This window comes from Bos grunniens, chromosome 26 (assembly GCF_055505025.1).
Source record: "Bos grunniens cultivar Pamir isolate PY7600 chromosome 26, Bosgru_T2T1.0, whole genome shotgun sequence".
In the NCBI taxonomy this organism is placed as follows: domain Eukaryota; kingdom Metazoa; phylum Chordata; class Mammalia; order Artiodactyla; family Bovidae; genus Bos; species Bos grunniens.
Window position 1 is genome coordinate 7,862,671 of NC_141190.1, and position 16,691 is coordinate 7,879,361.

Below are 16,691 nucleotides of genomic sequence, written 5' to 3' on the forward strand. Positions count from 1 at the left end.
GGGATGTCAAAATTGCAATTAGTTACACTCAGAGACAATCAGGAAAAGGGCCAAGGCAGACTGTGTCCAGGTCTCAATAACCTGTGATTACTGTGAAAGAAGTTTAAAATCAAGAGTTCTAGTTTAAGGCTGTAGCTCTGCCACTTACTACGTTTGGGAAATTCATTCAATGGAATAATAATTTAAGAGCTGGAGTTTTTGAATCAAATGACATGTGTGCAAATCCTGACTCTGCCAGTTAACATGGACACACTCGTTAAATTCTCTATGCTTCTGTTTCTTTAGCTATAAATTCAGACACTGCGACTGCCTATTTCAGAAGGGCTGTTGAAAGGATTAAATAAAACATGATATTTAATAAAACATTTATCAGAAGGTCTTCCTGTTAAAGGCTCAGAGTTTGGTATTAAGACTAGTATCTGTATTTTAAGTGAGACCATTGCAAGGTAAAGTTTTATTAATAAATAAGAGTCAAGTTTCTACATCTTTAAAATTAGGACACAGTAGTATGTACCTCGTGTGATTGCTGTCAAGATCAGATGTTGGAACCCAAAGAAAACTATTTTGTAAACTAAAAGCACTGAATTATCATTTGGTTAACACATTTAAATTGTTATCATAAGATGACCTTGTAATTATTTTAAAAATACTTACTGAGTATTTAGAATATAAAAGACGCTGGACTAAGTAATATGAAGAATATAAAACATATGTGGATTTTATGCTTAAGTGATAACACAAGAATAGTGGTACCTCTAATACAAGACAGAAATATGGACATCAAATCCATACTCTGGTTCAAGTATTAAAAAGGAAAGAACAAGTGCCAAAGATGTCACGGAGAAAGATTAGATGAGACTGATAGCCTCAAATTGCTGTCATTATTCCATGCTCATATTTCAGAAAGAATATACCCTACTGACCCTTGAATCAAGTTTAAATTTATGAATCTGATTTGCAAAACCTTTTGTAATCTATCCCCAAAGACAATCTTCTATCATGCTACTTAATAACTCTATTGGTTTCTTCTGAGGACATAAAACACCAGGTTCCAATTTTATGTCTTGGCTACTCTTGGCTCTTGGATTGTTCTCCCTATCTTCTGTACATACCAGATTATAACCCATCCCTCAAATCCCGGCTCCATTAGGAAGTCTTCCCTGATGATTTAGACTGATCCACTCTCTGTATCACACTCCTACACACTTTATTTACATATATATTACAACAAATAATAACCTGGAAGAATTATCACTGACTTAAAATTAAATGACAAGCATCTTGACAGCAGGTTCTCACTCTGATTGTATACATGCTACTTAATGTCTGTTTTATAAAATGAAAGCTTTGTGGACTATGTAACTCTAAGGTCACTTCCCATCATTTATTCAATGTACAATATGCATCCACTTGTGTTAAATTCTATCCTATGTGATGAAGATACAGTGGTGAAGAAGAGAAAGTATCTATCTTTCTATGATTGTCTCCTGTTAGCTCAGTGATTCTCTTATCAGCCTGCATCACAGAATCACCTTGGGAACTTGTTAAAACTGTACACACACACACACACACACACACACACACACACACACACACACGTTCCTGATGCAGTAGGTGTGAGGTAGGGTCCCAAATTTTGCATTTCTCAGATGATGTTCATGCTACCAAACCAGAGACCATACCTAGAATCTATTCTAGTGGAATGGCCATATTTTTCACTGCTGTACTGTTAGTGCTTAGAATAAATATTTATGTAATAAGAGATTAAATAGGACTTTGTTAATTGACAAAGGGAAATCTAAGTTTTTCCTTAAATGATGTTATAGAAGGAAAAGCACAATTCTATTAAAAGATAGAAGGAATACTATAATCAGAAAAATAAGGAACAGTTTATATTCAAAGGAAAGTGAATTAACTTCCAACGTAGAGAAAGGAGGAGGAAGATTAGAGAGACCTTTGAGGAGTAGCATATTTGATCTATTCTTTGAAGGACACACACATTTATTTTTAAAATGCCTCTCATAGCCAGAAGTGTTTTAGTACCTCTCTTTATAATTTATATAATTAACATATAGTGAATCCTTTTTAAACCCTCAAACTCAATAGAACCTTTACATTCTGATATAAGGTTTGATATTTGGAAATAGTTAAACATCATTTTTGCCAAGACTTGTCAGAAACTTGGTAATTTAGTTGCATAACTCAGCTTGGTTGAAAACAAGGTATGTGTTTGAGTTAAGACACCAGTTTTCTAGGGTGACTTACAAATGGAGCCCTGAAACAATTTCTGGGTAGGAGTTTAAAAATAATTTTGAACACTGGAAGTTTCAAGGTTATAGTTTCTGAAGATGATTAGTTTGAAGAATGGCCCCATTTGGCCATATACTCAGATGTTTGTTTAAAAATCACTCTTAGTGTAGCTGGTATTTTGATATATTGAAAGAATTGATATCTAAACATAAAAGATGCCATGTAAAGTTGTTTTTTTTTTTTCACATTGTATGCCATGCTATAAATATCTAAAGTTTAAACATATGGGAACAGAGAAAGCAATATGTAATATGGAAGTTCTTCCAAGGCAGGTATATGAAAAGTATGCTTTAGTACCAGGAGATAGACAGGTTCCTAAAAATTCTGTGTAATTCTAGGCTACCCAGTATAAAAATAAATATTAGTTTATGTGTTCTGTGCTTTGAGCTGCGTGCTGGGTCACACTGGAACTCTGTGAATGGGGGGGCCGTATGAAAACATTCTTCTAGTTTGGAATACAGGAACTAAAGAGAACATACAAGGCCTCTGACAAACAGCCATTCTTATAGCCTGGATTTTCCCTTCTTGTTTGTCCCCACAACTCCTCAGCTACTCTATTCACCCATCCTTTGAGTTCAGGATATCTTCACTGCGGGTCAGCATGTCCTAGCTCTACTGTGGCTGTCAAGTTGCTAAGTTGTGACTGTCGCTTTGCAACCCATGGACTATAGCCCTTCAGGTTCCTTTGTCTACGGGGATTTCCCAAACAACAATGCTGGAGTGGGTTGTCATTTCCTTCTCCAGGGGTTCTTCCTGACTCAGGGATCAAACCTGTGTCTCCCACATTGCAGGCAGATTCTTTACCATCTAAGTCACCACGGAAGCCTATGAATACTGGAAGGGGTAGCCTATCCTTTCTCCAGAGGATCTTCTCAACCCAGGGATCAAACTGGGGTCTCCTGCATTGCAGGCAGATTATTTACCAGCTGAGCTACCAGGAAAGCCCATATCTTTTAACAGAGTATACTAAACTTTGGCCTGATAGAAATGAAAATAGCAAATACTTCAAGTTCCTTTGTTTAGATCAATGATTCCTTAAGTGGTGCTCCCGGACCAGCAGCAAAAATATCAGCTGATAATTTGTTAGATATGTAAATTCTCCAGTCTCACTCCAGAAATACTGAATAAGAACTGAGGAAGGGAGGTGGGGAGGCCCAGCAATCTGATTTAACTAGCCATGAGTCTAGGTGAATACGATGTATGCCAAAGTGTGAAGACCCCTGGTTTAGATCTAACCAGCAGCAGCAGTAAGGAAACTCTCTTACTATTACTATACAAAGTTTTATGAACTTTACAACATATTTTAATAGCCTATTATCACCCACATGATTGACCATTTAATATACACACAATTATACATGCTATTATACATGCAATCATACATGCAATCAATATTTAAAATGTCTTTGCCAGAATGTATGTTAAACAGTCATAGCTTTCTCAGTAAAGACATGATATGAAAAGGAGACAAATGAACCAAATAAGCTTGTTTTTAGTTTTCTGAAATACCATCCTCAACCCCCCTCTACTCCTGCTCTACCTCAATTAAAAGAATCAGGGGTGGGGGATACTTTAATTCCACTTGCTAGATTTCTAATTTAAAAAAATAGATATGCAACAAGTAACAAAGGTTTACTGTACAGAACAGGGCACTATAGTCAATATTTTATAATAACCTATAATGAGAAATAATTTCAAAAATAATATATGTATGTATAACTGAATCACACACACCAAAAAAAATTTCTACTTTTTGAAATTTAGTAACATTTACCTTTGTGCCAGTTTTTCTAAATTTCCTATGGAAATCTAGTAACATATAAGATACAAAATTTTAAATATATTTGTCTAAGATATAAGATTAATATACATTAATTAAATATAAATGTTATATTTAAATTATTAGACATCATTCAAGATGCTTATATTCTTTTTTATGCACTTGATAAAATAAATATTCTCAGAGAAATGTTAATATGTCATACTATGATTATATTTTTTCTTTCCTCTTATACTTCTGATTTTTGCTTTATGCATGTTTGCTTCTTTGTTATTGTGTCTAATGGTTTATGATGTCTATCTTCTTTGTGAATGGCACATTTTTCATTAAAAATATCCATCTTTGCTTCACTTAAAATAAATACATAAATAAAAGGAAAAATTAAAATGAATAAGAATTAAAAAGTAATGCATGTAAATGAGCATGCATGAGTTTACATGTTCTCCCTGCCTGAGTAGGTAGTTGCATTTTAACCAGGTTATTTTCATGATGCAGAACTTCTGAGACAATGAACATTTCACAAATGATGAGAACTTCAGGGACCTTAACTAGTCGTAATGGATGGTGATTTTAGGACCCTGTTCTCCAGCCCCCTTCCCCCAAGGATGGCACATCTCTCTACTTCCTTGTGATCGTCTCTGGCACTGCATCTGCCACCTGATGTTATGATAATCAATTCAGGTCTTTCTCCCTTGCTAGATGATGAAGTCTTTGAGGGCAGAAGTTTTGAGTTCTTTCTGTTCTCTGCACGCAAAAAACTTTAATGAACGAATGCATGGTTGTTTCTTGCACATCATTACAACCCACTCTTGAAGCATTTTATAAATGTGCTTATTTTTTTTCGCTCATGTCCTGGCATTTGATTCCTTAGAACTACACTTTTCAAGATACTAGCCATCAACCACATATGCTTCTGAGCCGTTGAAATGCATCTACTCTGACCTGACATGTAAAATACTAGGCTTAAAGCACTGGGTTTCAGAGACAGCACTACAAAAGGTAAAATATCTCTTTGTATTTAAATACCAACATTTCAATTCATAATTTTATATTGATTATAGGTTATAGTGGCATCATTTATGTTATATTTAACACTGCTGCTGCTGCTAAGTCGCTTCAGTTGTGTCCAACTCTGTGCGACCCCATAGATGGCAGCCCACCAGGCTCCCCCGTCCCTGGGATTCTCCAGGCAAGAATACTGGAGTGGGTTGCCATTTCCTCCTCCAATGCACGAAAGTGAAAAGTGAAAATGAAGTCGCTTAGTTGTGTCCGACTCCTAGCGACCCCATGAACTGTAGCCCACCAGGCTCCTCCATCCATGGGATTAATTAAAAAAAAAAAAAATCAGGGGGGGTGGTTAAACCAATTTGAATGAATAACTATGTCCAGGCCTGCCCTGGTGGGCCAGAGGCTAAAGCTCTGAGCTCCCAAGGCAGGGTGCCTGGGTTTGATCCCTGGTTGGGGAACTAGATCCCACATGCCAAAACTAAGATCCTTATATCTCAGCTTCCTACACACCACAATGAAGACCCAGCACAGTCAAATAAAGAATTAAATATTTTTACAAAGCTATGTCCAAACCTGTTTCAAATAACTATTAAGACACTTGAAGGTAAATGGATGCTTTGTCTGATTTATACCTAAACCCACACTCATCTCAGATGTACTCCTCGAACTCTGATATCCAAAGTTCATAAAAAATTTTTTCACTTTTTAAATTTTTTTAATTGAAGGATAATTGCTTTATCTTAACACAATTTTTTGATGAAAGTTAAAGTTCAATAATCCCTTCAAAAGGAATATGTAGAATAAAATGAGTCTCTGCTTGAGTTAAGACTTAGGCTCTGAAGCAATACAGTTTATAGATATGTAATGCAATCTACCAGAGAAGGCAATGGCACCCCACTCCAGTACTCTTGCTTGGAAAATCCCATGGACGGAGGAGCCTGTTAGGCTGCAATCCATGGGGTCGCTAAGAGTCCGACACGACTGAGCAACTTCACTTTGACTTTTCATTTTCATGCATTGGAGAAGGAAATGGCAACCCACTCCAGTGTTCTTGCCTAGAGAATCCCAGGGACGGGGGAGCCTGGTGGGCTGCCGTCTGTGGGGTCGCACAGAGTCGGACACGACTGAAGTGACTTAGCATAGCAATGCAATCTACATATGTAATATTATTTTTCTAAAGTAACCACATTAAACAAAGTAAAATGAGTGATGTTAAAATATATTTTTCCAATGTATTAAAAATATCACTTTAATATGAAAAAATAAAAATTTAATGAGGTATTTTACTTTTTATAGTTTTCAAAATATTGCATTTATTTTACTAGCATATCTCAATTAATATGTTAAACTTTAACTGAAAATAGTTTTTGATTTAAATTTACATTTTATCATTGCAAAAGTCAATTTCACACCCAAGTTGCTCTAAACATACTAAGTTTTCCAAAAGTCTAAGGAGTATCAGTTTTTATATTAATAAGAGTCATGAAATTAAAAGTTCAATCTCTCAGTCACGGTAGCCATTTTTCAACTACTCTAGTGGCCACAGTCGGAGAAGGCAGTGGCACCCCACTCCAGTACTCTTGCCTGGAAAATCCCACGGACGGAGGAGCTTGGAAGGCTACAGTCCATGAGGTCCCTGAGGGTCAGACACGACTGAGTGACTTCACTTTCACTTTTCACTTTCGTGCACTGGAAAAGGAAATGGCAACCCACTCCAGTGTTCTTGCCTGGAGAATCCCAGGGACGGGGGAGCCTGGTGGGCTGCCGTCTATGGGGTCGCACAGAGTCGGACACGACTGAAGCGACTTAGCAGCAGCAGCAGCAGTGCCTACAGTACATGGCAGATGCTCTGGAGCTATGAGGGACTAACCTGGGTAAGAAGTCAGGCTTTGCAGGTTACCAGCTACTTAGCAAATCACCAAGCTTCAATTCTAATTGCTTGTTAAACAGAGACAGACCCACATTCCACATGTTTTAACTTCTCCCAGCAAAACTAGCAACAGAAGAGAAAGTAGTTTCCTCCTTCATAACAGAGGTGGCGAAATCATTGCATCAGTTAAAAACAATCAGAAGCAACCTAAATGCCTAAAGAATGGTTAAATGCATTTAACTAATCCGCTGTCGCCATAAAATTCAATAAATTATTAATATTGGTTAATATAACTAAGAAAAAATATTATTTTGAAAAGATACACATGTATACCTGTGGCGGATTCATTTTGATATTTGACAAAACTAATACAATTATGTAAAGTTTTTAAAATAAAATTAAAAAATAATAATAAAAAAAAAGAAAGAAAGAAAGAAAAGATCGACTGCTGAGTGCGCGCACAAAAATAAACGTGTAAGGACCAGACATCTCTCCTCAGGGATTGACTGAAGCAACAGGATGGGGGCGGGGATGGAGCTAGCACACGCATTCAGCTTGTATTTCTGGACAGTTATTGTCCAAAAATGCGTTTTTAAAACAAGCTATTACTTTTGAATTTTAATGAGAAAACTCCAAGTCTGCTTTGAAATACTACATTTTCCCCTCATTGCCTGCACTGTGATTTTAAATATAGCTTAAAGTTACTCTACTATGGAGAAACTGATACACGGAAATACTTCTACCAGAACACAGACGACGCCGCCTCAATCGCTTTCAGTTAGCGGTTTCCCGCCGGTCAAACGGAAGCAAAACCGCCCTTGACGTCGTAGAAAGCAGCCTCTCCGCGTTACCATGGTGAAGTTGACGCGGCCATCTTTACTGTGGTCGATCCACACCAAGCTTTTCCCGGAGAGGGTGGTAGAGCGCCTTAGAAAAGTTTGCAGAATAAGAGGTGAGAAAGGAATCATGCGCCTCAGGAAGGACTAAGGACAGAAAGCATTAGTTTGGTTAGGAAAAGATAGAGGCGCAGATGTTGCGGATTAGCGGAACGATTCAAACAGAGTAGAGAGGTTTCTACCCGGAATTTGAAAGTTGTTTCCGCTGCTCGGCGGAAGTGTGGGTCGGAGGAGGACGACTTGAAGAAGCCGCTCTCCGCTGTGTGGCGACCGGAATCATGTCGAGTTTGGCGGTGAGAGACCCGGCAATGGATCGATCACTGCGTTCCGTGTTCGTGGGGAACATTCCGTATGAGGCGACTGAGGAGCAGTTAAAGGACATTTTCTCGGAGGTTGGTTCTGTTGTGAGTTTCCGGCTGGTATACGATAGAGAGACGGGCAAACCTAAGGGTTATGGCTTCTGCGAGTACCAAGACCAGGAGACCGCACTTAGTGCCATGCGGAACCTTAATGGGCGGGAGTTCAGCGGGAGAGCGCTTCGGGTGGACAATGCAGCCAGTGAAAAGAACAAGGAGGAGCTAAAGAGCCTAGGGCCTGCAGCGCCTATCATTGACTCACCCTACGGGGACCCTATCGATCCAGAAGATGCTCCTGAATCGATTACCAGAGCAGTCGCTAGTCTTCCCCCGGAGCAAATGTTTGAGCTGATGAAGCAGATGAAACTCTGTGTCCAAAACAGCCACCAGGAAGCTCGAAATATGTTACTTCAAAACCCACAGCTGGCTTATGCGCTGTTGCAGGCACAAGTAGTGATGAGAATCATGGATCCAGAGATTGCTCTGAAAATTTTGCATCGCAAAATTCATGTCACACCACTCATCCCAGGGAAATCTCAATCCGTTTCTGGCCCTGGCCCTGGGCTCTGTCCTGGACCTAACGTTCTGCTGAACCAGCAGAACCCCCCGGCCCCTCAGCCTCAACATTTGGCCAGAAGACCTGTGAAAGACATCCCTCCTCTGATGCAGACCCCTATCCAAGGTGGGATTCCACCCCAAGGCCCAATGCCAGCCGCAGTTCCTGGCCCTGGCCCCTTAACTCCTGGCGGAACAATGCAGCCCCAAGTTGGAATGCCAGGGGTTGGTCCCGTGCCCTTAGAGCGGGGGCAGGTGCAGATATCTGATCCCAGAGCTCCTATGCCTCGTGGGCCTATGACTGCTGGTGGCCTGCCTCCTCGAGGACTGTTAGGGGATGCTCCAAATGACCCACGTGGAGGGACTTTGCTTTCAGTCACCGGAGAAGTGGAGCCCAGAGGCTATCTTGGCCCACCACATCAGGGTCCTCCAATGCACCATGCCTCTGGTCATGACAGCCGGGGCCCTTCCTCACATGAGATGAGGGGAGGGCCCTTAGCAGATCCTAGAATGCTCATGAGTGAGCCCAGAGGACCTATGATAGACCAAAGGGGGCTACCTATGGATGGCAGAGGCAGCAGAGACTCTCGAGGGATGGAGACTCGAGCCATGGAAACAGAGGTCTTGGAGACACGAGTGATGGAGAGAAGAGGAATGGAGACCTGTGCAATGGAAACCAGAGCAATGGAAGCCAGAGGCATGGATGCAAGAGGAATGGAGATGAGGGGCCCTGGCCCCAGTTCGAGAGGCCCTATGACTGGGGGAATTCAGGGTCCTGGTCCTATTAATATGGGGGCAGGTGGTCCTCAGGGACCCAGACAGGTTCCCAGCATTTCAGGGGTGGGAAACCCTGGACCTGGCATGCAGGGGGCAGGTATGCAAGGAGGTGGCATGCAGGGGGCGGGCATGCAAGGAGCTGGCATGCAGGGGGCGGGCATGCAAGGAGGTGGCATGCAGGGGCCGGGCATGCAAGGAGCGGGCATGCAGGGGCCGGGCATGCAAGGAGCTGGAATGCAGGGGGCGGGCATGCAAGGAGCTGGCATGCAGGGGCCGGGCATGCAAGGAGCTGGCAAGCAGGGTGGAGGCCAGCCTAGCAGTTTTAGTCCTGGGCAGAGCCAGGTAACCCCCCAGGATCAAGAAAAGGCAGCTTTGATCATGCAGGTTCTTCAGCTGACTGCAGATCAGATTGCCATGCTGCCTCCTGAGCAAAGGCAGAGTATCTTGATTTTAAAGGAACAAATCCAGAAATCTACTGGAACTTCTTGAAAGGTTTTAGAAAATATTTGGTGGTAGTCTTACAAAGGTTTTCTGTAGCATAGAGGATGGGTAGGTGCAAAAAGCTGACTTCTGAAACCCCACACTTGAATGATTAGGGTTTCTTTCCTCCCAGAACCTAATCTCATTTCTTGTTGTCTTTTCCTTTACTTTTAATTGTGGGGTAGGGGGAGGAGGGAGTGGGTCTGTTTACTTTAATTCCCTGTAAATATACAAAAATAACTGAACATGATTATATACCAAGTAAGATTACAAAGGTTATACAGTATTGTTAAATGTGTACAAGGTGTTAAGTCCATTTTAAAAATTCTGAGTAAAACAATGTGAAAACTGCATAAAGACTAAAAGATGACCTGTTCAAATAGTAATATACTAAGATAGTTTAACATGTTTGGTTGCGTAAGAAAATAAAGATGTTTACCTCAGAATTACAAGATGTATTTTTTTTTGGTAATCCATTTAAGATACAAAATCCTATTTCAGGGGCAATAGAAGGCTGTATTGATTTAAGCATTGTCTTACTATAAATTTTGGAATTACTTCAGTATGTTAGAGCTAACCAAATAATTCTCAACTTGTGGTATTTGCCTTTTTTTTTTTTTTTCTGAAGCTAAGGACACACCTTATTGATGTGATGTTTTACTTATCCCACCCTTCCAGCAATATTTTGGCCTGGCCTTGAGCATGATTTTGCTAGGACAGTTCTAGGGTCAACTAAGTTACTTAAATCTGCTCTGATGAGACTGTATCTCAGTAATGTCCTATTTGTCAATAGTCTTGAATTAATTGAATCTAAATAATTCTCTCATGTTCTTCCCCAAAATCATTGTGTAGGGGTCTAGTTGATCTGGATGAATTATACACAACATTGGACTTTTCTTAAATAATCAATTATTTTCTTAAATAGTGGAAGGCTTCATGCAGTAAAGCTCTCAAGTTTCCTAGAAACTCACTTCCATTACACAGATGGTATCCATCTGGTCAACCAAAATCAGGCATTAAAAATTTTAGTCTCAGGAACATTTAAGCATTTAAAATGCCTTTTAGTTCTTATTTCAAAATTTGCTTATCTGTCACCATTTTATCAGAATAATTGACACCCAGGTTTAAAGGTATTCTTGTAGCCTGAAATATGCTCAATTGGTTATTACTTTCCTTTTACAAGCAATAAATAAAGCCATTTAATTCTAATATACATACCCATGAGACATTTAAAAATCAGTAGGAGGGAGGTGGGGCTTACCAGGTACCTTTAGAGCTACTGCCTGATTTATCTTTAAGCCTTTAGGATGTGGAGACAAACATTTGTATGATAGAATAAGTAGTAATTAACAGAAATAACCCAAATAACACCCAGAAACACCGAAGTAACCAGTTGATCTTAGAAGAAGAAAAGCCAATGCAGAGGGAAAAAATAATAATACAAAGTAAGCCTAGAAATATTTTCCCTTTGCAAGGTTTTTATACCTTAAATGGATAATTGATTCTTAAAGTTTTGCTCTCTACGATTTCCTGCTACCTATTTTACTGTTTTATTGTTCATACTGTTAATTTCCCCATGTTTTCTATATGTGTTCCCTTATTGGAGGGGATGAAACACTCCTTGACATCTGTAGTAGTTCTTGTTAATATAAACTCAGAGTTGGCTAGGTTACTTCAAAATTGTAGTTGCTGTATCCCAAAGTTTTCACTAAAAGACTTTTAACTGAAAACCATTAAATTTTAATGTTCTTTTTTGTAGTAAAACGTGCATTGTTTAATGCAGACTGAAAAGTAAAATTTAGCTGAGTTTAGTATCTGATGTTTTTTTTAACAAAAGGTAATCTATTCAGAGTTCCATGGGGCCTTAATACTTTTTTTTTTTCCTTTGAAAAAAGGCAAATCTAAAGAAATTACAGGAATGGATATAATTTTTTATACTGATTATTACACAAATACTTGTGTATTATATATCCAACCATGTTTTTTCTATGGTAGGTATCAGTAGCACCATCCTGGATATTGAGACATTAGGCTTCCTGTTATGTTTATTCCCCACAGAGAACTCTGTATCCCAGTAATGCCTTATAGGTACTGTGACTTCATTACTGACAGCACTTGTTAAATTGTCATGCAATAATGACAACCCACTCCAGTACCCTTGCCTGGAAAATCCCATGGACAGAGGATCCTGGTAGGCTATAGTCCATGGGTCGCAAAGGGTCGGACACAACTGAGCTACTTCACTTTTCCTTTCCCTGGTGGCTCAGATGGTAAAGAATCCACCTGCAATGAGGGAGACCCAACTTCAATCCCTGGGTTGGGAAGATCCCCTGGAGAAGGGAACAGCTACCCATGCCAGTATTCTTGCCTGGAGAATTCTATGGACAGAGGAGCCTGGCAGGCCCCAGTCCATGGGGTCGCAGAGTCGGACACGACTGAGTGACTTTCAGTATATTTTACTTTTACCCTCTACTCCCTACTCCCACTTTTAGTAGATCAGGAACTCTAAACATGGACTGTTTTACTCATTTCTGTATTCACTATATATAGCAAAAATTGCACATGAGAAGGACAAAAATGTTATCAATTTTAGTGGAAAAAATCCTATTAACACATGAGTTTCCCCACAAATAATTTAAATTCAACACAGAGCAAATGAGCTCTAATAACTATTTGCATTATAAAATAAATTAGACATAGATAATACAAGCAATCACCTTTACTCTGCTAAGCTGAATAGAATAAATAGATTTTTCTCTTCGTTTCCAATTCACTCATGGTTGGACCCAGTACTGATGGAGAATGAGAATATAAACAATACATGTCTACTACACTCAGAATCGTGTTTTAACCCTGGCATCCTGCATTTTCCTATGTGTGAAAGTGAATTTGCTCAGTCCTGTCGGACTCTTTGCAACCCCATGGACTGTAGCCTACCACACTTCTCTGTCCATGGGATTTTCCAGACAGGAGTACTGGACTGGGTTGCCATTTCCTTCCCCAGAGGATCTTCCCAACCCAGGGATCGAACCCTGGTCTCCCACATTGTAGGCAGACGTTTTACCATCTGAGCCACCAGGGAAGTCTTCCTATGTATGGGCAGACTACAAATAAAATCACAAATACACTCATAACAATAGTGAAGGTAGTGGGGTGGAACACATTTGGAAATCCCACTTTATGGCTTATTCCGTTTGGACTGTGCATGTTTTTGGGGAAAAAATCATCAGCTTTAATCAGTGCCTGCTCATCGTCCTTTCATATTATTGATTAATATCACAGTATGTTTTAATGTTTGCTGATATCCCAAGACTTCTTGTTTGGGACCGTTTGATAAGATACAAACAAGATACCTGAATCTCAGGTAAAGGTAGGCTAATCCAAGTGAGATATGTATGACTTTTCAACTCTAATTCTCAGAATTCTAAAAGTAGAAAGCTTTTCTTTAAAAAAAAAAAAAAAATCCTTAATACAATCACAGCTTGCAAACCTTCTTGCTTTTCCATGCAGTGCTGGGACATTAGCTAAGCACACAGAACCTTATTTCCTATGGTGTGTCAGGCCATTCTCTTAGGTCTCATGAGGTCTAAGGATATTATGTGCAACAACCTACTGTGGCAGAGAAACTGAATTATCAGTTACATCTCACAATCTTCTCACAAAAGAAACTGACAGCCTCTTGGTGCTTTACACTGCCAGGTAATCACCAGATAGATTTCTGATTGGAGCTTGCTTTTCTCAATCTTTTGTTGAAAATATAGTAAAAACCTAATTCATTTTAAGGAAATGAATATATTTAAGCTAATAAATATAACTAATGTTAGTACTATTGATAGTATTACTATTATAGGATATTGATATCTAGTATGCTAATATATTTCATATATATGTATACTTCAGATCTTAACTGAAACAGATTTTTTAATATTTTCATTTGCTTCTATGCACCTTAAAAGTTGTATTCCCCCAGTTGAAAGTTCAGTTTCACAGATAATTCATATTACAAATGACCTTTCTCATGAGATGTTAACAGACATATTTCTTCTTGATATTTTTGTACCACAGTATAGAGCTTATGCCAGTAAGGGACATGTAACAAAGTGATTTGGGGTAGCACTGTCAAAAATAACAAACCCAGTGCTTATTTGCTGTACGTAAAAATGCCGAAGTATGTACCTAGAAAAAGAACCTAGATGTTCTGGTTAACGACAACTCTTTATAATGAGGAGTTGATAGCTCCCAAAGGTAGGTAACTAATTATCAAGAGTTAGAATAAAATATATAACATTTTAATCCATAATCGATTTTGTATGATTCAATATGTATAAATCTGCAGACATCTGAAATCTCTCATACGTGTCACAAAGTCTGGTCATTTAAAAAATCTTATCTGCTTGATTACTTATTTGTTGTCTTTCAAAAAAGTAGACTAGTTAATTTCTTGGGCATCAAGTAATAAAACCATCAGTTTCCCACAAGTTATTTTATTTAATTAGCTATTTTAATCAAAATTTGGTTTTACTATGTTACTAATATTTAATAATTCTACTGCAAAAAATCTGTAGGCCACTTCAGTGTACCTGCCAGCCTTTAATTTCTTTCCTACCTCAAATGGATTTGAAGGAATTTGTACCTATTTAGGAATTTACTTATGTATGTATCCCTGACCGTTCCACAGAAAAAGATAACAATATCTCACTTCCCAGTTTACCTTAAAGGTTCACCTTAATAATACTCAAAACATGAGACACATTAAAAATGTTATATTTAAATTAATGTGATGGAAGGACCAATATGGGCTCCCTAAGTGGCTAAGAGGTAAAGAATTTGCCTGCCAGTGCAGGAAATGCAGGTTCCGTCCCTGGGTTGAGAAGATCCCCTGGAAAAGGAAATGACAAGCCACTCATATTCTTGCTGGGAAAATCCAATGGACAGAGGAGCCTGGGGTGTACAGTCCATGAGGTCTCAAGAGCCAGACACAACTGAGTGAGCATGCACACATGCACGCAGGGACCTACACAGGGCTTGCTTGGTGCACTAACCTTCATAAAGTCATATTCTATATCTCAAAATGTCCATGTAAAATACAGCAATAGCAATAAGAAGGACTAAAAAAACACACAAACCTCACTCTAAGAGGGTAAAAACAATCATCACCTATTAATAGAATATATTTGCTATCTTTAGGTAAACCTATAGTCAAAATGATTTCATCACTGTACACATATCAGACATCAATCAGAGAAAAAAATCCTCATCTATTTTAAGAAACAAATTACAGTATTAAAATCTCTAGAATCACTTATTTCCCCGCATCTCACCACCATTAATTTTGTCCAAGTTTTGTCCTGTAGAAACTAAATGTCTTTGTACTAGGGACCCCAAATCTGTGTCTTGTAGGTCAGTTGAGCCTGCAGATATGTTTTGTCTGACCAGTCAAGGTTCTCAAAAATTTTGAATTTGAGTGCATTTACATATATGTTCCTATTTGTCCACAAGCCCACCTCTCCCTGAATCCCTGGATCTTATGCTAGGTTATTCATACAACTACTTGCCATTCCTTGTAATGCTTTGAGTTTACAACTCCTGCTTTTACTCTGCTTTAAAACATAGCTATTAGATTTGATGGAAATATTTAATTTGTTATTTTTAGATACTACATATAAGCAAAATTATATAGTATTTGTCTTTGATTAATTTCATTTAGCATAATACCCTCTATATCCAACCATGTTGTCACAAATGGTAAGATTTCATTCTTTCTTTATGGCTGAGTAATATATTCCATTGTATGTATATATACATATGCCACGTCTTTATCCATTCATCTATCCATGGACACTCAGGTTGCCTTTATATCTTGTCTACTGTAAACAGAAGAAATCTTGAAACCATAAAATCAACATGCTTATGTTTCAGTGAGAATGAACTGTCAACAGAATTCTGCTGCTAAATATTTTTCAAACTTCATCTACATATTCCTGTGTACCAAAACGAAAGGACCATTATCACCAAAGCAGCTAAAAGTAACTGCCCAGCTTTTGTTAATTTATTTTCAGTAGTTTTATTGAAAATGGCATGAAAACCATATGCTCTGATCTGTGCCTTTAAACTCTGTCTTTGAACTCGATCATGACTGAAAGTGAAAGTCACCAGGCGTCTTTGAGACCCCATGGACTATACAGTCCATGGGATTCTCCAGGCCAGAATACTAGAGTGGGTAGCCTTTCCCTTCATGATTAAGAGTACAAATTAAGCAAATCAACTTTTGTAAATTAAGCAGATATGCTTTTTTCCCCTAAAGAAAAGTTTAAATTGTATTCAACTAACTGAGCTCAAAACACTTCTAACAAACAACTTAAATTCCAATCAAGGCCTTTCAAGAAGTGACATCAAAGCATCATTTTGAGGCTGTGAAGATGACCTTGGAACAGTGAATTTATATCTCTCCTTTTCACACGTGTTCAGACAACTTGTATTCTAGTAATCTGGGGCTTTGTTTTCCTAGAGGGAAAAAAAAATTGCTTAATTAGAATGTTTTAGGAGGTAATTTATAGACTCCTTGGTTGGTGGGATAAACAGGTTTAGCAATTACCCCCTAGTAAGTGCTTTTGCTGGGAGGTGCAAACTAGGCAAACTAGGGGCCTTGAACAAAAATA

At 38.7% G+C, this 16,691-nt stretch overlaps 2 protein-coding genes across 10 annotated transcripts in view; one reads left to right on the top strand and one right to left on the bottom strand.

Moving 5' to 3' along the window:
- The window catches only part of PRKG1 (protein kinase cGMP-dependent 1), a 1,415,798-nt gene that overhangs the window by 600,554 nt on the left and 798,553 nt on the right, over positions 1–16,691 (bottom strand). The window lies entirely within an intron of this gene.
- On the top strand, positions 8,085–10,478 carry CSTF2T (cleavage stimulation factor subunit 2 tau variant). Its single transcript, XM_086379161.1, has one exon. The coding sequence runs from the start codon at positions 8,143–8,145 to the stop codon at positions 10,039–10,041; it is 1,899 nt and encodes a 632-aa protein (XP_086235287.1). The 5' UTR covers positions 8,085–8,142; the 3' UTR covers positions 10,042–10,478.

Bases quoted from the DNA above. Each gene is read 5' to 3' on its own strand.
- CSTF2T (XM_086379161.1), top strand. From the start codon at position 8,143: ATGTCGAGTTTGGCGGTGAGAGACCCGGCAATGGATCGATCACTGCGT.